This window comes from Nerophis lumbriciformis, linkage group LG27 (genome assembly GCF_033978685.3).
Source record: "Nerophis lumbriciformis linkage group LG27, RoL_Nlum_v2.1, whole genome shotgun sequence".
Lineage (NCBI taxonomy): Eukaryota > Metazoa > Chordata > Actinopteri > Syngnathiformes > Syngnathidae > Nerophis > Nerophis lumbriciformis.
The window spans coordinates 24,085,706-24,107,602 of NC_084574.2; the positions used below are offsets into that span (position 1 = coordinate 24,085,706).

Here is a 21,897-nt window from a genome sequence, read left to right on the forward strand (position 1 = left end):
GCATTCAAATGTTTATTTCATTTAATTTTGATGATTTGAAGTGGCAACAAATGAAAATCCAAAATTCCGTGTGTCACAAAATTAGAATATTAGTTAAGGCTAATACAAAAAAGGGATTTTTAGAAATGTTGGCCAACTGAAAAGTATGAAAATGAAAAATATGAGCATGTACAATACTCAATACTTGGTTGGAGCTCCTTTTGCCTCAATTACTGCGTTAATGCGGCGTGGCATGGAGTCGATGAGTTTCTGGCACTGCTCAGGTGTTATGAGAACCCAGGTTGCTCTGATAGTGGCCTTCAACTCTTCTGCGTTTTTGGGTCTGGCATTCTGCATCTTCCTTTTCACAATACCCCACAGATTTTCTATGGGGCTAAGGTCAGGGGAGTTGGCGGGCCAATTTAGAACAGAAATACCATGGTCCGTAAACCAGGAACGGGTAGATTTTGCGCTGTGTGCAGGCGCCAAGTCCTGTTGGAACTTGAAATCTCCATCTCCATAGAGCAGGTCAGCAGCAGGAAGCATGAAGTGCTCTAAAACTTGCTGGTAGACGGCTGCGTTGACACTGGATCTCAGGAAACAGAGTGGACCGACACCAGCAGATGACATGGCACCCCAAACCATCACCCAACCATGCAAATTTTGCATTTCCTTTGGAAATCGAGGTCCCAGAGTCTGGAGGAAGACAGGAGAGGCACAGGATCCACGTTGCCTGAAGTCTAGTGTAAAGTTTCCACCATCAGTGATGGTTTGGGGTGCCATGTCATCTGCTGGTGTCGGTCCACTCTGTTTCCTGAGATCCAGGGTCAACGCAGCCGTCTACCAGCAAGTTTTAGAGCACTTCATGCTTCCTGCTGCTGACCTGCTCTATGGAGATGGAGATTTCAAGTTCCAACAGGACTTGGCGCCTGCACACAGCGCAAAATCTACCCGTGCCTGGTTTACGGACCATGGTATTTCTGTTCTAAATTGGCCCGCCAACTCCCCTGACCTTAGCCCCATAGAAAATCTGTGGGGTATTGTGAAAAGGAAGATGCAGAATGCCAGACCCAAAAACGCAGAAGAGTTGAAGGCCACTATCAGAGCAACCTGGGCTCTCATAACACCTGAGCAGTGCCAGAAACTCATCGACTCCATGCCACGCCGCATTAACGCAGTAATTGAGGCAAAAGGAGCTCCAACCAAGTATTGAGTATTGTACATGCTCATGTTTTTCATTTTCATACTTTTGAGTTGGCCAACATTTCTAAAAATCCCTTTTTTGTATTAGCCTTAAGTAATATTCTAATTTTGTGACACACGGAATTTTGGATTTTCATTTGTTGCCACTTCAAATCATCAAAATTAAATGAAATAAACATTTGAATGCATCAGTCTGTGTGCAATGAATAAATATAATGTACAAGTTACACCTTTTGAATGCAATTACTGAAATAAATCAAGTTTTTCAAAATATTCTAATTTACTGGCTTTTACCTGTATAGTAAAAGTTTTAGATATTTGAGTTAAACTCGTGAAAAATGGGAGCAAAAACAAAAGTGTTGTGTTTATATTTTTGTTCAGTTTACATTGTACAACAATAATAATCAAGAAAATAGAGCAAAACTATCTAAGATATAAAAACATATATGTTCATGCTAATTACTAGTAACACAGATTTGTTTAAAAAAAAAAAAAAAGTAGCCTGTTCAGAAAATATATGCATCATCTGTGATTTTGCAAATTATATGTTGATATCGTATTGACCGCACCCCTAGCCACGCTCCCATCGCCACAAGTATATTGGCAAGCTGGGGGAAACCCTGAACTCTCAATAATCATTTCTGTTTTGCCTGTAGGACCAATGAAGCAATTTTGCTGGCGCTGTATGAAGCTGTGCACCTTAACCGCAACTTCATCACTGTATTAGCACAGGTAACCATTTTTTGTTTACATGTGGGTTTCCTCTGTGTATTTACAAAGTTGTTGATGCAAAATTTACATTATAGTACATTTCATGATTTCACATTTCATGGTGGCAGCATTTACAAAATATTCATTTGTATCTTAATTGCCATTTTTACTGGCAAGGGACAAGATTTAGCTGAAATTGCCTAAAATGTAGTTGTTTTTATGCGAGTCAAATGACAGTTTTGTTCTTTTTAGCACGTAGATGGGAAGACTGTTGTTCACTGAGTGACACTTTTGAATAACATCTTCCATGTCTTCGGTCTTGCAACAGAGCCACCCTGAGATTGACATTGTTGTGACCCCTGCCAGCCCTGCTCCAACCACACCAACAACACCACTTGGCACAACGCCACCCTCCCTAGACAGTATGTCACATTCTTTTTCTTGTTGTTACCCACATAGTTCATAGAGTCGCAGCATAGGTTTTTTATGCCCTAAACCAGAGGTGTCTTAACTTTTACCACCGAGGGCAACATCATAAAACAATCATGGGACGTGGAGGCCACATTGATATTTCTTATTTCTAAAATCAGATTGATCCCACTTCAGAGTTTTGATTAATCCCGATTAATTGCAATAAATGTATTGGTTGCATAATTTTAATTAATTAAAAAATACGGTATTATTATTTTTTTTTGTCATAAAAAAATACAATCATGCATGTTTACGCACTGTATCCCTGCAGACTGTATTGATCTATATTGATATATAATGTAGGAACCAGAAATATTAATAACAGAAAGAAACAACCCTTTTGTGCGAATGAGTGTGAATGAGTGTAAATGGAGGAGGGAGGTTTTTTGGGTTGATGCACTAATTGTAAGTGTATCTTGTGTTTTTTATGTTGATTTAATTAAAAAAAAAAAAAAAAAAAAAAAAAAAAAAAAAAAATTTAATTTCTTGTGCGACCCGTTACCAATCGATCCACGGACTGGTACCGGGCCGCGGCCCGGTGGTTGGGGACCACTGATCTAGACAACATCTAACACCACAATAGCACACCAGCGATACATATCTAATAAGTGTCCTTATTTGAACAATATAGCAGTCTAAAACACCTTATTTGTCAATATAAACAGCTAATCAGAGTTGCATATTACTTACAAATACAGTCTCCAAGACAGAAACGTATTATATCAAGTAACATATGTGTCCCAACATTCAGCTAACTGCGTTATGAGCTTAATTTACAGAATAAATACGGCCACTCGGTGGCCATATTTATATCTATCCAATGTTAAGGTAAAGGAGCATGTGCGGTCAAAACAAATTGTGGGATAAATCTGCATTTGTACATGATTAATGTGATAGTTTGTGATTAATTTAATGCACATTTTAGTATCATATCTTTAGATTGTGCCTTTTTTTGCTATGTTTTTTCCAATCTTTGCTGTTTTGAACCATGCAACCCTGGGCTGCTCCATGGACACCCCTGCACTGAACCTTTAAATTCAAAGAATAACAATTTATTTTCCCCACTACTAGCAAACTAACTTTTTAAGGACGCTCCACTGTTTCTACATTATGGGCCCTATTCTCCTATGCTTTTACGTAAAAAAGCTGTTGTGCGGATTCTACCCCTAGACATAAGTCCGGCACTGCGCGCCTTCATCCAGTATGTGCACTCTGGGTGGAGCAACCCTAAAATGTGGGCGTTCCGTGTCAAATCTGGCATTGCTCGTATTCTCCCATTGACTTAAATACTTTTGCTCTTATGCGCTGTGATTAATCCAACCCCCCTGGAAGGTAAAACATTATGTTGCACTTGAAGTTTGGATGCAGTATACACGACACATAATAAAATGATAAAAGATGACTAAAATATTCTGATCACTTCAATTGGAGACATCTGTAAACATCTATTTAGATGCACATAAAGGGAACACAATGTAACTGTATTAACTATCAAAATCTAAATGCTCATTGTTTACCTGGTTTTGTCTCATTTGCTTGAGTGGAAGAGAAGCCATCACAGAACTATGTGACTATTGAATAAAAATATAATGTAGTGTCTGAGAGATGCCATAAAAATAATTTATTTTTGGACAGTTAATGTCAAACTGTCAGTTGTCACTCTTCCCTTCTCTCACACACACACACACACACACACACACACACACACACACACACACACACACACACACACACACACACACACACACACACACACACACACACACACACACACACACACAGAGAGAAGCACAGACACACAAGCAGCTGTCTGAGCCCCTCTAATGTGTAAAGGCTTTACGAACATTTGTAACAGAACTCTTAATATCACACTATCCTTTAGAGTGGCGGCACTAAATAATACATCTATGAAATTACATCCAGCCAGGACGAAGAGGCTGTTGCACGTGCATACACACACACTCAAATGACCATTGGCCTCTTGGAATGTAAAGTGTTATCTTTTTCATAGATTTCAATGACATTCACAAGTGCTAGTAAAGCTCCATGTTACATAGTTTTCTCACAGCCAAAAAAAGGCTAATGGGAAAGTCTGGTCCTCCGAGTTAAATGAATGTTATGAGACCGCCTTTATTCGTAACATACGTGCATGTCTTATTTATGCAGGGTGGGCGTGTCCAGGGTCTTGATGGGAAAATTTGAATAAGAGAAACGTGCGTAACTCCAAATGCGTACAAAAACACTTTAACGCAAACGAGAGAATAGGGCTTATAGTGCTTAGAGAAGTGTAAAACCTCAACACACCTTTTAAACAATTTGAAGCATCTGAAGGGGTAGCCAAATGCAACAAAGAATTTAAAAGCTGCATCTTTGTTTCAGTTTGAGGTAAACTTAGTTGTTACATCCATTTTTTTTATAAGTACCCCACAAAACACTGCAACCTTCTCCAGCTACAGGCAAGATCTCTTTTAACACACATTTTCTTACCAGGAACCTTTTCAAATATTACCAGTTTTTTTTTTTTTTGTATAAATAAGGTTGGTTGAGTTAAATGCACTTTGACAGGTGTAAGACACCTTTAATGCTCACATTGTTCCTCAAACCAAAAGCATTTATTCTTTTTGAAGTGTGATGCATGACTGTTGCTTCAGGTTTCTTCTTTCCACATACATAGCATTTGGGATGCACAAACACTGTTGCTTTTAATAGGTACACGTTTCTATTTCAGGCTCGTTCTCTGTGGCTGCTTCAAACACGAGAGCCATTTTCTATATGAAATTTTAACACCTGTTAAGATGAACCTGTCACATGCTGCATGCTTTGCTAGTTGCAACCTGGTCGCACGTGTACTCTTGTCATGGATGTTGAAGCACACTACATCTCCCTGTGATGGATGTGTACAGACAGCGGGAAATGCTTTTCTCCTGTGGGTCTGCAGTAGTCTAAAATAAGTCAAAAACAGATAAAGGTTTTAGGAAAGGAAGGGAATATAAATGTTGACATCTTCATGTATGAAACGATCTGTAGCGAACATAAATTGTCTGGATGACACAGAAGCTTCAGTGAAAAAGTTCAGATGTTCCTTCTTCTGTCAATGTTTGCTTGAATGAGCAAAACCGCTAGAAGAGGGTTTTCTCATTTTTAGAAGCCCAGTTTAAGGTGCAGGGATTTTTTAAAGAGGTCATTGAAACAGTATGTTAAATCAATAGCTGACCTGGAACTGACTTGACAGACTTTGGGTGAAGCGTTGGTCTTTTTTAAGCTCATTTACTATATTCACTATAGTTTTTGTGCACTTTTGTTGGCTACAAGTTTTAATTGTTGGTTCTCTGTGTAGTGATGAACAACCCTGAGCTACCACTAGATCCAAACCTGCAGACGAGCAACCTTCTCATCACCTTCCTCAAGTACGCATCAATTGTAATGCAGGACACTAAAGGTAAACCAATAAAATGTTTATCTTCATGGTTAATCTGCTTTCTTTAAGTGCTTCCCTTTTCCCCCTTTCATTATTTATCCTCAGTGTTTTCCACAGTACTGCAATGTGTTTGTGGCGGTGGTGGGTATTTGGGTGGCGGCAACAAAAATTAATAATAATAATAATTGGCATTAATGCATTTTAAAAAAGTAAAAAATTAAAACAAAAATGTTAAAACAGACAAACTTTCATATGTTGCTACTTTTTCTCTTGTATGAGTGTTGTAGCAACCTGGCACTTATGTGTAGTGTAAGAGTTCTGTGATTTCCAACTGTCTTAGAGGCTGTGAACATGAACAGAGCCTAGGAGGACAGCTGCGTGTAGAGAGGAGAGTTGAGTTTTCTGATGTTGTTCTGGCGTTGTTGTGGCTGAAAGTAGCCTGTTTTGTTTTTGCAATATGAATGGTAGACATTACAGTGCTTTTAGATTAGGAAGGGGCCCACAGCAGATTCCAGTGATTGTTCAGAAACGTGATAGACTCATTCATTTCAGAGTCTCCAAAAGTATCCACAAAATGTGTTTTTAGTTGCTTTTTGATATAGAGTATTTACAGGGCTATAATTATTCACTGAATATAGCAACAAAGTCGCTAAGTTGGCAATGCTAATGATCCCTCATGCTCCGTCTTCTTATGCTCCGGCAGACCAGGGCCCTCATGTAACAACAGTTGTGTGGGTTTTCCTACTAAATATGGACATATGATCAAATCCATAAAATGGCGTACGCAAGTAAACATTCAGATGTATTAAAGTATTTGCACGCACAAATCAGAGCACATTTCTTTGCTACATTTCAATTTACTTGGAATCCGCCTCAGGCGTGTACATGGCTTGGCACGCTCAGACCACGCCCAGACCATGATCCTTATAAATATGCAAATCGTATTGAAAATAGGCATGTGCTTGAGCTAAGCACGGCTTCTTTCTCGTGTTTCGAGTGAACGGCACAGCAATTGTGTGCCTGTCATTGCTGTGTCTCCGAGAACTGAACACTGGCGGAAAAAAAAGAGACGGTTGTGTCAGTAAGAAAGGGAAAAAGAAGATAGATGTGCGTGTCCAAAACTGACTCGGAGAAATTAGTGCTGCACTCCATCTGAAAATATAGTCGCTACAATGATAAGTAACTTTACAATAGGTGGGTGAGTGATTACCCCATAAATAAATAAACAAAAATAATTGTTGTAACTTACACCAAAAGTGTCCCTCTCGATCTTGAGAGAGACAATTGTGGTAGAAAATGGATGGATATATGTTTGACATCTTTTAAACGTAAACATCCCAGCTTATCACAAAGGATACAAAATAATTTGACTCTTGTTCGATTACACAATTTATTAATAGGGATGATGTTTAAGAAATGATTGATTTCGATGCCATTATCGAATCCTCTTATCACACCGATTCCTTATCGATTCTCTTATAGAATCCAGATAGGTTGTTGTATATGGAAAAAAACACACAATACTTAGTTTAACAAAAGCTCACTTTTATTTTTTAAGAAAAAAATAAAATAAACAGAGCAAACACTGCCCTGGTCACTCTGGCTGTCATGAATGTCATCATCTGAAATAGGATAAAGTTAACATTATCTTAATTCACATCTTGCAAGCACTAATTTATTAGACAGACCTGCAAACTCTGGAGTTGTGGGGTAGGCTACAAGATACCGTTAGCGTTATCAGACACATACAAAAAAGCTACCGTTACCGTTAGCCACTGACTATGCTTAGGTAACGTTAGTCTAGCTAACATTACTGCAGTCCTGGTTGACATAAAAGGTAACGCTATTTTAGCCTAAAGGCTACAAGTGAACAGATATGGAAATTAACCGGCAACAGTTAACGTTAGTTACTCACCGGCACTATTACTGGGACTGCAGGTTGAAGCAGAGGAAGAGGGGCGTGCTTTGTCATCTCTGTTGCTGCTTCTCCATGTGTCGAAGACGCGACACGTTTCTCTATCCTTCAGGTTATGTACGGCCTGAACATGTTTCATCATGTTTGTTGTACTGCTCCCCTTACAGGAAAGCGAAGCCTGGCAATAATTGCAGATAGCCGTTTCCTTGTCATATTTCTTAGTAAAGTGAAGCCATGCCTTGGAGCTCCTACTAAGGAATGACTGAGCTACGTAATTTCTTGTGACGTGCCACAGGACATTTCCTGTGACACAGGATTTGTTCCCAAGGATTCAAATAAAGAACCAAATCTTTTTCTTTACTATAGTGGCTTCGATAACGGGAACCGTTTCTCAAAAAGGGATTCGAATCCATGGAATCGGTTGTTTTCTTATTGAACAATCGGTAGAACCGGTTTTCGAACATCATCCCTATTTATTAATAAAATAAAGAAGAGCGTCTTGCAGTAGCAGCTGAATACTTAACATCCTCCTTGGTCTCCGGTGCCGCTGTTACTGTCCGCTTGACATGGCCATGGAGTCACAGGATCATGACAACAATAGGTGGCAAAATGATCGCCTCGATAAATTAATATATGTCCTTACAAATATTAATATGATAATGAAGCATTAAATGCATTGGTCAAAAAGTTAATATTGTGTCCTTGCCTCAATCTTTTTTGCGTTGTAAAAATCAAATGTGGCCATGCAAAGTGCAGATTTTTGTGTGTACGCAAGCTTAATACATGAGGGCCCAGGTTGTTATAATGCGTTTATCAGTTAAGACGAAAACATAGCGCCAAATCTCTTTGTGGTACTCCAACTCTGCTGCCACGAATAAATGATTGTCTGGGAAACACTGAACTTTTGATAGTGTTCAAATTTAACAATATCCCTCAAAGCCTTTAATAACCAAGTTTGACTCATTTGCTTTAATGTTTCTGTAATTTCAGATGAGCATCGTCTGAACAGTGGCAGACTGTGCCTAATCATCCTCACATGTATAGCTGAAGTAGGACCAGTGTACATACTTTCACATTCTCCAATCTACTGAGCCATGCATCTTATTTGTCTTTACTGCATTGTGTGTGTTACAGGACCAGTATGCTAATGCCTTTCTGCATGATGACAATATCAACTTCAGGGTCAATCTACATAAAATGGTAAGTCTCAGGCAGGGGTCGCCAACCCGTCGATCGCAATCGACCAGTCGACCTTTGGGACCCTACCGGTTAATCGCGAAAATATTAGAAAGAAAAAGAATATGGCATCAGCGACACCCCCAACCGAAAATGACCAACAGAACCGCAAACAGGCACCCATTTTAACCCCCGAACACACCCGCACGCCTCTGTCTCTCTTTGGCCTCAGATCACGCGGTTCTCGACACCGCGGTCACACACCCTGAGCGCGGCCGTGCGCTACACCCACTCGTCTTACAAACGCGCATCGCATGACGTGCTCATAAATCATCGCGCTGCAACAGTGACTGTCTCGCAAACGCGCATTGAATGACGTGCTCATAAATCATCGCACTCCAACAATGACTGAATGTTTAACTGTTGCAACAAATCGGCCTTTTTTTAGCATCCAACATCAAACAATTCTTCACTCAACCATGAGTCCACAACTATCCTAGCTCAACTGCTACGGGAAGCACACGAGACTCCGTGAACATTGCACAAAAGTACGGATTTTGTGTTGATTTATTATTAATACAAAAATAAACATTGACATATACAAAGGCAGTAATATATAATGTGTCTGTGGGGTGTAGGGGTGGCAGTAGACAATGCCATTTTTTATTTTGCATAATTATCCGTGAACAATATGTGCTTTCTCAAAGTGTCCTATAAGACCAGAAAATGTTGCTGATCACCTGTATGAAAAAGACAATCTTGAGGGGTCTGATTAAATTCAAGATTAATTATTAACCTTGGGTCCAGGACACAATTACAATAAAACAGTATTTAAAAAAACATTTGTAAAATGTAAAAAAGGAATCAGATGCATAGGCATCAATAAACGAATACATTGATTTAAACACGGACATTGCCACTTCTTGCCTCCTGCTTTATATCCATCCATTTTGTACCGCTTATTCCCTTTGGGGTAGCGGGGGGTGCTGTAGCCTATCTCAGCTACAATCAGGCGGAAGGCGGGCTACACCCTGAACAAGTCGCCACCTCATCGCAGGGCCAACAGAGATAGAAAGACAACATTCACACTCGCATTCACACACAAGGGCCAATTTAGTGTTGCCAATCAACCTATCCCCAGGTGCATGTCTTTGGAGGTGGGAGGAAGCCAGAGTACCCGGAGGGAACCCACGCAGTCACGGGGAGGACATGCAAACTCCATACAGAAAGATCCCGAGCCCGGGATTGAATTTAGGACTACTCAGGACCTTCGTATTGTGAGGCAGATGCACTAACCCCTCTTCCACCATGCTGCCCCTCCCGCTGTATAACAAGTAATAATAATAATTTTAAAAAAAACATGTAAACACATTGGGGGAGAGAGAGGGGCGTTGCTGTGCATTAAGGACTATTGTCAGTGAATACAAATTGTTGCAAAGCATTCACTACTCTAGGGTTTTTATTTTTGACGGGAGAAAAATATGAATGACAGATCAGCGACCTGGTTGATGCCGACTTGACTATCATGTTCGTCAACTTCATAAAAAATGGGAAGTAAGCAAATCCCTAATCATAATTAATACGCACTCAAATAAGTTGGCAACACTGATCCCTGATCGTATCCATGTGTGTTAATGAGCACAGTTATGACGCCATTTACTGTACACAGATCTAACAACAAGCTGCATAATAGTTACATAATAATGTGCCAAATCTCATTGTGGCGGTTCAAATTTGTTTGTGGCAGGCCGCCCCAAATAAATAAATGCATGGAAAGCGCTGTGTTTTGCGTGTCACCTTTTTAAGTGTTCTCATGGTCTTAAGGCAGTAGTAAATGCACGTGTATATATACAAATAGTAACATATCATATTTTTGTGTAATTGCTCACGTAACTGCCATCTTTAGCATGTGCACTGCAGTCTACTCATGTATATACTTCCGTGCAATTTGTACATCTTTTGCAGCCCATGAGGCACAGAAAAAAAGCAGTGGACAAGAACATCCCTTCTCGGCCAATGGTGTGTGCAGTTCTAGGTATGTAGATCATGCGGTTTAACATTTTTACCTTCATTTCCAATTTAAATTAGAAACTGTTGTTGGCGTCTCCTAGTTACTATTTGCATAAAACTTACATTTGTGCGTCAATATGTTTTAGTTTTAATTGGTATATGATATTTTTATTTATTTTAAAATTTTCCAGATTTGATGGTAGAATTTGTCGTCACCCATATGATGAAAGAATTTCCCATGGATTTATACTTGTGAGTACACACACACACACACACACACACACATTATTGTATTTGTTACCTCTTTAAGACCACCCTTTCTAGATATATAAAGATGTGTATTTACATCATTAATAATATATACAAACTATGCAAATATAAAAAAGCTTGTTGTGAAAAATTTGTTGGAATTTCACAAGAAAAAGGTCATAATTTCACAAAGAAAAACTTAGAATGTTGGCAGTAATATAATAAAAGTCGTAATTTTACCTAACGCAAGTCAAAAGTTAACAAGAAAAACTGAACATTTGTGCAATATTATGATACAAGTTGGAATTGTACTCAATAACAGTCGTAATTTTACAGGAAAAGCTTAAAATTTTGGCAATTTTATGATAAGACTCGTAATTTTACTCGACAAAAGTAACTTTCACAATTTTGGCAATATTATAATAATAATCTGAATTTTACTTGGCAAAATTATGAAAAAGTAAAAGTTTTACTCAAACAATTTCACTATTTTACAAGAACAACAAAAAAGTGGGCAATATTGTGATTAAAGTCAGAATTTTTAATGACAAATATCACCATTTTGCATTAATAAATAATAACTTTACGAGAAAATATTGCAATATTACAGAAACTGAAAGACTATGAGAAATTGTTCCCAATTTTATAAGAAAGAAGTCGACACATTGTGAGAAAAGACTGCTTTTAGGTAATCTATTTAAATGTTTTAAATGTTTTGTTTGTAATTGGTTTTTAATCTTCATTATTTACTTCAAGTTATTACAGTATGTCTCTATATACATATTTACTTAATTTTTTTCATCAATTTTGGCCAAAGGGCGCGCATTTCAATTTCTTACACGCACTTGTTATTACATATGTTGGCCAGAGGGGGAGCACTTCAAATTTTTACACACACTTGTTATTTTATATGTTGACCAGAGGGGGAGCACTTTTAAAACCGACACACAGTCAATTTGGGACCACCCTAATTTTGATAGATTTCACCACCAGTGGTGCAAATGATATCGGTCCTAACTTGTTCACCGGTCCATGGAAGGTACTTTCCCTTGTTGATATCTCAAGTAGGGTAGAAATACAAGAACACACACACACACAAAAGTCTATCCATTGCATCCATCCATTACATTTTTGTGTTTCTATCCATCCTTAACAGGCGCTGTGTTCAGATCATTCATAAACTCCTCTGCTACCAGAAGAAGTGTCGGATCAGGTTACACTACACTTGGAGAGAGCTCTGGTCAGGTATGAACCGTTGCGAACAATGAAATCCATTTTACCTGGAACATTACTTACTTGACCACTATTTTTTTTTTAAATAACTATTCTCACTTGAACAAAATACAAGGTTCTATTTCTAGGATGTGCGTCGTAAACCTCTTGATGTTTCTCTTTGCTGGGCATCAGTGTGTAAGAGTTTACACCCTCTGCGAGCTGAAAGTAATTTCCTTCCGAAGTCGTTGTCATGCGCATTTGGAAATATATTGCACCATTGACTTTGGATAATGAGTCTCTAAAGGAAGCACAATCCATCATGGTGGCCTCGGTTTCAGCCTGGTCAACACAAAGCAAGATCACATTGCACTCTTTAATGGTCCCATTGCATTGTGTCTCATTAAAATACTGATTCGTCTAATCAGACTCATAATCAGCCTCATTCCCTGAGTGCTCTCCTTGTGGTGGTGATAATGGGACACCATCACATGCGAGTAAATAGAACGAGTCAAATGAATCTGGGAGACGCTTGTTTTTATTCAGTATGTTTTTAAAACCTATTTATTTAATGCTTTATCCCCTTGGCTTTTCGTTTTCCTCTGTTATTTACTGCTATATGGTTTAATAACAACGTGCGGGAGGTACTGATTCTTCTTGCAAGTTCTGTTCCTACAACTGTGTTGTAAGTCAAGTTTTAATGTAAATCGGAACACATCTAAATTGTACCTGCATCAACACTCACACTTCACAGAACATATGAATTGCATACAATATACCATAATAAAAAGATTAAATACAAAATTTAATAAATCAATATTGGTGCACCATTTGTTGTTTTGATTATAGTACATGCTGATATTTGATTGTAATCTCAGGGCATTCAATCGATTGAAACAATTGAATGCGCTGAGATTACAATGAACTATATGAATGAGAACATTTATAGACATTTGATTGTAATGTTTGTTTGTACCACCTGTGAAGCACTTTGTGAGTTTATATTTGAGAAGTGCTATATACAAATACAATATACTTAGGTTGGACTTTTTTTGTTTTCCTTTATGTACATTATTCCCTTGAAAGACACTTATTTTGTATCACGGCTTCTTGTGTTTAGAATACGTTGTTAGCACAATACGCACAGTTGGGTTGAAGCTGCCTACTTGTGCCTCAGCTGTACTCTCTTGCCAGCCTCTGTATTTTTGTTGCACTTTGTAACTCACACATTTGAGTGGCCTGCTCCTCCTCGCAAGCGTTCCTGTTTTCCCTAAATACCGTATTTTCCGGACCATAGGGTGCACCGGATTATAAGGCGCACTGCCTTATAATCGGGTCTAGTCAGTTCTGTTTTCATACAAAAGGCGCACCATATTATAGGGCGCATTAAAGGGGTCATTATTATTATTTTTTTCTAAATTGAAAACACTTCCTTGTGGTCTACATTAGTGGTCCTGAACCTTTTTGTAACTGCGGACCGGTCAACGCTTGAAAATTTGGAGGATACTTTTTTTTTTTTTTTTTTTGTCATAAAAAAGTGAGTATAAATGGTGGAGGGAGGTTTTTTGCGTTGGTGCACTAATTGTAAGTGTATCTTGTATTTTTCATGTTGATTTAATAAAAATAAAAAATAAACTAAAAAAAAAAAGTTTTATTTTTTTATTTTTATTTCTTGTGTGGCCCGGTACCAATCGATCCACGGACCGGTGGTTGGGTACCACTGGTCTACATAACATTTAATGGTGGTTATTTGGTCAAAATGTTGCATAGATTATGTTGTACAGATCATCTTCAAGATACTTTCTGACAGTCGCTTCAGGATGCGCGGTTTTGTGGGCGGTCTTATTTACGTGGCTCACCTTCGGCAGCGTCTTTTTTCCGTCATCTTTGTTGTAGCGGTGTAGCGTGCAAGGACGGGAGGGGAAGAAGTGTCAAAAAATGGAGCTAACTGTTTTAATGACATTCAGACTTTACTTCAATCAATAACAGAGCAGCATCTCCTCATCAGTGGCTCATTAGTGCAATAACAACGCTGGAAATGTGTCCCGTGAAAACACGTCCGACCGGAAGGCTTTAGTAAGGAATAATGTAAACTCACTACACCAGTATGTTTTAGCGCGTTCATGGCGAGTTTACTAACAGATATAAGTAAGAACTTTACCCTACTTTATATTAGAAATGGCAACAGCGGAGGATGAATGTCCCATAACAAGAAGATAGAGAAAAAAAAGAAGCTTATCAACTACGTTGTCGGCATGTACTACAAAGGTGGATTCACGCAAATTTTCTGGACTTATGCAGATCCCAAATACAGATCAGCAGGTACCAGAAGGTAAGAAAAGTTGCTCTTGCATGATATTGCGAAACAAAACGCCAGATAATATGTCTTACCTTATACACACACCATAATAATACTGGTATGTTGAAGCACAGTACAATCCATCAAGCAGTGCGGCTTCATAGCTTACCAAAGTCGTACTAAAACATTTTGATGGATTTTTGAGCGCCACGTGTAATATTATATATTTTCAGTGGAACATATAACATTTATGTGTTGTTTACTTGAGTCATATTGCAGTCTACACTTGTCTCTTATGTGTGAATGCCATCTACTGGTCACACTTATCATTTCACCATGTACCAAATATAGCTTCGAGGTCGGTAAGCACAACCAAAATTATTCTTTATTATGCGTTATAAGGCACACTGTCGAGTTTTAAGAAAATGAAAGGATTTTAAGTGCGCCTTATAGTCCGAAAAATACGGTAAATTATCTTTCGACTGCACCAGCATCTTGGTACAAATATACTCCAACCACTGTTACATATTGATAATGAAAATGGAAAGCTAGATGAGTGGCTTTACATTGGATAAAACAGTTTCTACAAATTGGTCAATGTAGGTCAGAAAACTTCTGTATTACATGTGGTGTCCCACAGGGGTCCGAATGGGGTCCGCTACTTTCCATTATGTGTATCACCAACATTTATAAGTTATCCGATACATTGACGTTAGTGGTTTTTGCTGATGACACAAATATTTTCTATTCCGGGAAACACTTGCAGCAGTTCTTGGCAGTAGTAATGAAAGAAATTAATACATTAAAATGTTACTTTGACAAAAGCAAACTACCTCTAAACTTGAAGAAAAACAATTTCACGTTTGGAAATCAGAAAGTACAAATCTATGTAAAACTGGAAATTGATAAAAGATTGATCGAGCATATAAAAGTATGTTTTTGGGGATGCCACTGGATCACAAGTTCTGCTAGAAACCTCACGTCATATATGTAAGTGTCAAATTAGCAAAAAGTATTGGAATAGTTGGCGAAACAAAACATATCCTGAACGATAGAACCTTGCACACTATATTGTGCACCAGATATTGGCAAATTAAGGACTGCGGGCCGTTAATATTTTCAATCTGGCCCGCCGGACATTCTCGAAAAAACTTTTTAGATCTTAAGATGGAAACTAGCTGCCATTATGATGTGCAGTGATGTTTTCAAAGGACCGTAAGTCTTGAACTATACAAAGTATTTCAATGGTAGGAATCTGCGCTTTTGCATTATATACTAGTGATCCCTTGTGGATCATTAAAGTTTGTCTAAATTTAAGTTACGATGGTAATCTAAGTCACAGCAGCTCAGAAGAAGCACCAAGCAGTGTGGTTGGGGTGCGTTTCCACAGAGTGTTTCCAGAGCGGCTAGCCTGAAATGCGGGTGTCAGGGACAGACGCGGACAGAGATTTTTACAACAAAGTTCTAAAGCTTAGTGATGTATCAGATTGTATATTTATTTTGCTGTGTTGGTTGCATTTTTGTTGCGTTTCGCTTGATTGTAAAATATGTTGATTGAGAGAGGGTGTGACGTTCATATGTTGTCAATATTCAGGGTTTTATCGTTCATAGTTAATATTGTAAATCCCACATTCTTTATTTTCATGTACATTATTCTGGGTGTCTCATTCAGTAAAAAAATGTAGAATCATTTTTTTTAAGGCTTTCTGTCATAATGTTTTTAGCATTCAAACAGACATTATTGTGAGGTTTTGTATTAGTGTTCCTAAAAATAGGACCCAATCACACATACGCAGCAGATTTTCACAGCATATATACATATATATATATATATATATATATATATATATATATATATATATATATATGAGAAGTTATGAACATTACAAAAAAGATAGTCAATTCTCCACTTTTTGTGCATTTTACGATGTCTAATTACACTTCACTTTTCACTTTCCTTTTTTTGACGCTCTGCCTATAGAAGAAAAGTGTTACACTTGGTAGATATGATGAAGGGACAATTTGTGTGAAAATTGTAAAAGTGGCATGCGGCTACTTATTCTTACGCTTACGTATTTGTTAAAAATTTAAAAAATTAGCGATTTCCCATAAGTTCCTGCTCGTAAACATCTCAATCATCACAATTGTTTCAATAACGCGTGCACATCTCTCTCTTTGCAGCATTAATCAACCTTCTCAAGTTTCTCCTGTCAAATGAAACCACACTGCTGTCCAAGCACAACATTTTTCAGCTGGCTCTCCTGGTGAGAAACACACACTTGCACATTCCCAAGAATATTTATTCACTTTGTAGAAAGTATTTGTGCATCTACTGAAAGATGTTGGTTGGCTTGCTCTCTCTTTCTCTCCATCCAGGTGGTAAACCTGTTTAACATGTTCATCACATACGGCGACACATTTCTGCCCACTTCCAACAGCTATGACGAGCTCTACTATGAGATTGTACGAATGCACCAAGTTTTCGACAACCTCTACTGTATGGGTATGTTAGTTCTACAACATTTTTTCAAACATGAGTCCAGATGAAGGCCTCAAACAATTCGTTCAAGTCAGTCTGAATGCTTCATAGCCCTGACAGCTACAGGGTTTTGTGGAAGCATAATAGACTGGCTCCAGATTATCCTACGTGTTAATTATTAAAAAAATAGAAGTTTAAAATAAATTTTGATATTACCAGCAATTCTGTTAATTGTCCTAAATACACATTTGCATTTCAGTGCTGAGAGTGTCAACAAACACCGGCCAGTGGAAGGAAGCTGCCAGTAAAGTCACACATGCCCTTATTAACATTCGGTAAGAACACGCTTCCAGACATTTAAACAGTAAATATTGTGTGCATCTTGCAAAGGAGAAAAGAGCCATATATGATTGGAGGAATTGCACACAAACATAGGCTGGAGAAAAGGTATTTAATTTAATTATGTTTGTTTACCCTGACCTCATCCAACTTTGCACTTCTTCCATGAAAGTAGAGACAGATAAAGAGCTGAGATAGTTCTCATCCTGTTCCAACAATTCACTAGCCTTCCTGACAAAGTATAGAATATAATTTGTCTTTGTTGTTGTCACCATCATTTATTTTATATCAATTGCAAGTACAAGTTAAGCCTTTCTATCTCACGGCTCTGCTTATGGCATCATAAAGTTGTTTATTCCGAATATATTAATGCTAATGCAGGAAAATATTGTCTTTGAAATTCCCTAGTGGGCTGGCACGATATGAAACGGGCAAATCCAATCAAATGGTAAGCAAAAAAAACGAGGTGTTTAAATAACCAACTGTTATATAACATCCTCAAATGTCCCGTCTACATTCCAAAACTGCACACGTCCCCATACCGCAGATTTTTTTTTAAAGCATATTCTATAATATGTAATGTATAAATGTAGCATTTTCAAGCACAACAATGGCTAAATGAACTAAAATTATCAATAATATAGTAGAATTGGCCGCTAGGGGAGACCAAACCAATCAGAGCACGCTGTACTGTATTGGGGCGACTGATTGGCTAAGCCTCAGGAAGCAGTACTATATTGGATTAAACAAGTGTAAAGGTGACTTAATGTGTTATTTCATGTCTGGAGGGCTCTCATAATGTTAAAAAAAAATACTGAGAAGGTAGTAAAACATTTTTAATGCTATAGTTATGAAAATAGTCTATTTATAATGAATGATTCCTACTTTGCGGAGATTTGTTTATCACGGTCATGTCCGGAACCAATTAACCACAATAAGCGAGGGATGACTGTATTTATTACTGTAATCAAATAATTTCACTTGCTAGCTGCACTTTAATAAATGTGCATTATTAACACACCATCATTTCCTCCTATATTTCAGTAAAGGTCAAATTTAGACGTAGCCAATCAGGATAACTGATCGCTGTTTAGTGACTTTACATTTAATCAAAACCGCACCAAGGTATTCGATCGATCATTTGCAAGGTGAAATGTAATTTAAAACATTTTCATCTCAGTCTGGGCAGTCCAAACTTCAATGTGCAAAGTGGCCACTCTGCTGGAGTCTTGACCTCATCTCCCACCTCTGAGATAAATTGGTATCAGACTAAACCAGGTCTTCATCAGTGCCCTGTGTTCTTAATGCTCCTGTTGGTGTTTTGGAGGAGTATATCTGCAGCATGCTTCCAAAAGCTTACGCAGAGGATTACATTTCGTAGATTTGGAATGAGTTCACATACAGCTATCCACCTTGTGTAAAGTCCATAATTATTTTGTCTTCAAGGGCGATCATAAACCATTTTAATCCGAAGATTGAGTCGTATGCTTCTGTGAACCACATCTCCCAACTGTCAGAGGAGCAGGTAACTGAACACATTCACACAAACACATCAATATCGCATACTGTACATATTTGGGCTAAATGGGGTGTTTCAATACAGATGTACTTGATCACACATTATAGTTAATATACTTAACATAAACATACTTGATCAAGTCTTTGCTTTTCACACACACTGGATTTTTGTTTTTTTTCTGTATAATTTTAATTCAGTGTGAAAACCACCCACCCATCTGGGACCGACATCCCTTCCACACTCCTAAGTCAGCTTTATGACGCTCTCAAAGACGAACTGCACTTTTTTTGGAATATATCCTATTGCTCACAATCATTATGAAAGCCATGAGGACGGATGGAATTTTTTAATGCATTCTTGTAAATAAACGTAAATAAAAGTCTGCTTACGGCGGAGCCAATGGAAGGTCCTCTAATTATCCCATAAAATCCAATAAATAGTCATTCAAAAACCGCCAACAATACTCCCATTTACATTTGGTGATTTGAATTTTAACGCGGACAAACTATTTATAGCGGCGCTGTGATCGCAAGCCTGTGTACAATTTCGGCATGATCAACTGGCAAGGTGTTTCCTCGCTTCCTTGCTCCCTGGAAGTTTATTGTAGATCATAAATCATGCGTTTTGCCTGGACAGAAGAAATCAGAGGATATATTCTGACAAGTTGGTACACTTTAACAGCCTTTTAGGACCCGGAAATGGCGGGAACGAGACGAGAAGACACTAATAAGTGATGTTTTATGTTTGTTGGCTCTCATGAATTCTGCAGTAAGCAGTAATCAATGATGAAAAAAAGCAAACGATGTTATGCGGTTTTTTAATTATTGCGCCGCGTATGCTTAAAATGATTCAAATACTTAAATATTAAATGTTATTATGAACGTACCCGTTACTACATTACATATACATGAAGGTGTTTGGATGTTTTTATAGGGCTCTATAGGCGGAATAAAGTGGCTCCCTTAGGCTCCATTTTAGGCAGACCTTTGATCGCATTTATTTAAATATTTAGAATGCAAAAAAAAAATCATCCATCGTCATGTCTCTCATAATGATTGTGAACGATAGGCACAAAAATAGAGAAAAAAAGTGCATTTCCCCTTTAAGTAGACCGCAAGCACCATACCCCAATGTATTGATTGCTACATTAGATATTAGCTTTAATGAACAGGAGTATCTAATGTTAGCGTCCATTAGTACACAACGCAAACCCACACTGATTTAGTCTGTTTAAAAGCACAAATTAAAGTGTTTGCCAACACAAACTGAATGACTTCTTTGTCATTAAGTCTGAATGCACTGATGAAGAGTGTTAAGACTTCATTAAAGTCAAATGAGAGCGCACAAGGATAGGTTACGAGATGGAAGTGTCTTTTTACCAAATGATAAAAGTGATAGATTTGGTCATTATGCTGCCTTTGTACTCGTATCTTCTTGAATTGACAAGTAAGCAAGAGAAAAAGGAACTTTGCTGTCGGTATTGTGTGAAAGTCTCGAAATAAATACTCTGTAATAATGGTCTCACAAACAAACAATACTTATATCAGGGTCAAACCTGGAAGTCACATAATTTTAAATTTCAATTTTCAGGCCCTGAAAAAGTAATGGAAAATTATAATTTTTCAAAAGTCTTGAAAAGTTATTGAAATATATCTTTGTGCCGTGATTAAATGTGAATTGCAATGGGTCGTCATGTTTTGGTAGTGTTAAAAATGTATTCAGTCTAGTCTGTGTTAGCATGTGGCGTGCAAGCGCATCGACCTGCAGACACGCCCACTAGCTTCAATAATACATGTTTTTTTTTTACATGTATGGCACTTTCAGAGGTCATTGCAGCGATGAGTTATTGTACTAAACAAAATATGAATGCAACAATTTTGGTTTTGCTCCTGACATTTCATCAACTGATCATGTATTTTTGTGGTTGGCAAAAGACAATGACCCAAGACGTGCTAAATGCAAACTGTGCTGTGAAACATTTGACATTTGTAATGTGGGTGAGACAGTGCTAGTTTGCCACTTGAAGTGGGGAACGTATGAAACTGTAGCCACAGTTGCTAGCAGTGCAATATTCAGAGGTCAGTGAACGCTGATCCTGTGAGAACAGCTAGCAACTTTACTGCAGTTTCCACAACAACAAAACAGACAACTTTGGGGAAAAAATTAAGTTCTCAAAGCTGAGATACACTTAAATGTGTGAATTTCTGAAACTTATTCAAGTAATCCGAGGAGAGAGCTGCCTTTTCTCCGCTTTGTTCCCAGACAGATTGCAGCGAAATGTACCTGTGGTGAGAACAAGTGTGCCTATTTCTGTGCTTTTGGACTTGCTCTGCACTTTCAAAGCCTTTTACTCCCATTAGTGTCCCAACCAAAGAGCCCATATTGTGCTGTTTGACAAAAGACTAAACAACCAATTGTCCAGCAAATGGATTTGTACGTGACGGTGTGGACTGGAGAAAAATAAAGACTAAATATGTTGGAACTAAAATATGAGACAATGCATCTAAGTGTGCCTGTTAAGTATTTTTTGTTTTTGAGAGGCACCATACATTTCACCAGTATTTGATTTTATGTAGGGTTCCAGGAACTTATTGTCATAGCAGCACACATAAAATGTCACAAAATGTAGAACCTGAGGTTCCAAATTTAGCCTAATGACTACCACAAGTAAAATAGTACGTACCTAATAATTTTGTATCAGTGGAATTATACTTAGTTTTCTGTGGTCCCATAGAGATAAAACAATTTATTTTGGCCACAGAAATTCATTAAAAAGTTAGGCGAAATCATCGAAAATTACCGATGAAAAAGTGTATAAACCCTGTTTAATGGACCCAATCTACAAAGAGCACTGTCCTTTTTATATGCTGGGCTCATTCTAAAATGTAAATAATATAAAATATAATACAAATTGTGA

The 21,897-nt window shown here is 37.9% G+C and overlaps 1 protein-coding gene across 2 annotated transcripts in view; it reads left to right on the plus strand.

Moving 5' to 3' along the window:
• armh3 (armadillo like helical domain containing 3) overlaps positions 1-21,897 on the plus strand; it is a 51,183-nt gene that overhangs the window by 21,596 nt on the left and 7,690 nt on the right. For both annotated transcript variants that reach the window (XM_061988323.1, XM_061988324.1), the window contains exons 13-24: positions 1,839-1,914; positions 2,222-2,315; positions 5,702-5,803; positions 8,688-8,746; positions 8,832-8,897; positions 10,839-10,908; positions 11,075-11,135; positions 12,289-12,377; positions 16,825-16,907; positions 17,020-17,146; positions 17,382-17,457; positions 18,908-18,986. In XM_061988323.1, coding sequence (XP_061844307.1) covers positions 1,839-1,914; positions 2,222-2,315; positions 5,702-5,803; positions 8,688-8,746; positions 8,832-8,897; positions 10,839-10,908; positions 11,075-11,135; positions 12,289-12,377; positions 16,825-16,907; positions 17,020-17,146; positions 17,382-17,457; positions 18,908-18,986 — 982 coding nt within the window. The remainder of the gene's footprint in view (positions 1-1,838; positions 1,915-2,221; positions 2,316-5,701; positions 5,804-8,687; positions 8,747-8,831; positions 8,898-10,838; positions 10,909-11,074; positions 11,136-12,288; positions 12,378-16,824; positions 16,908-17,019; positions 17,147-17,381; positions 17,458-18,907; positions 18,987-21,897) is intronic.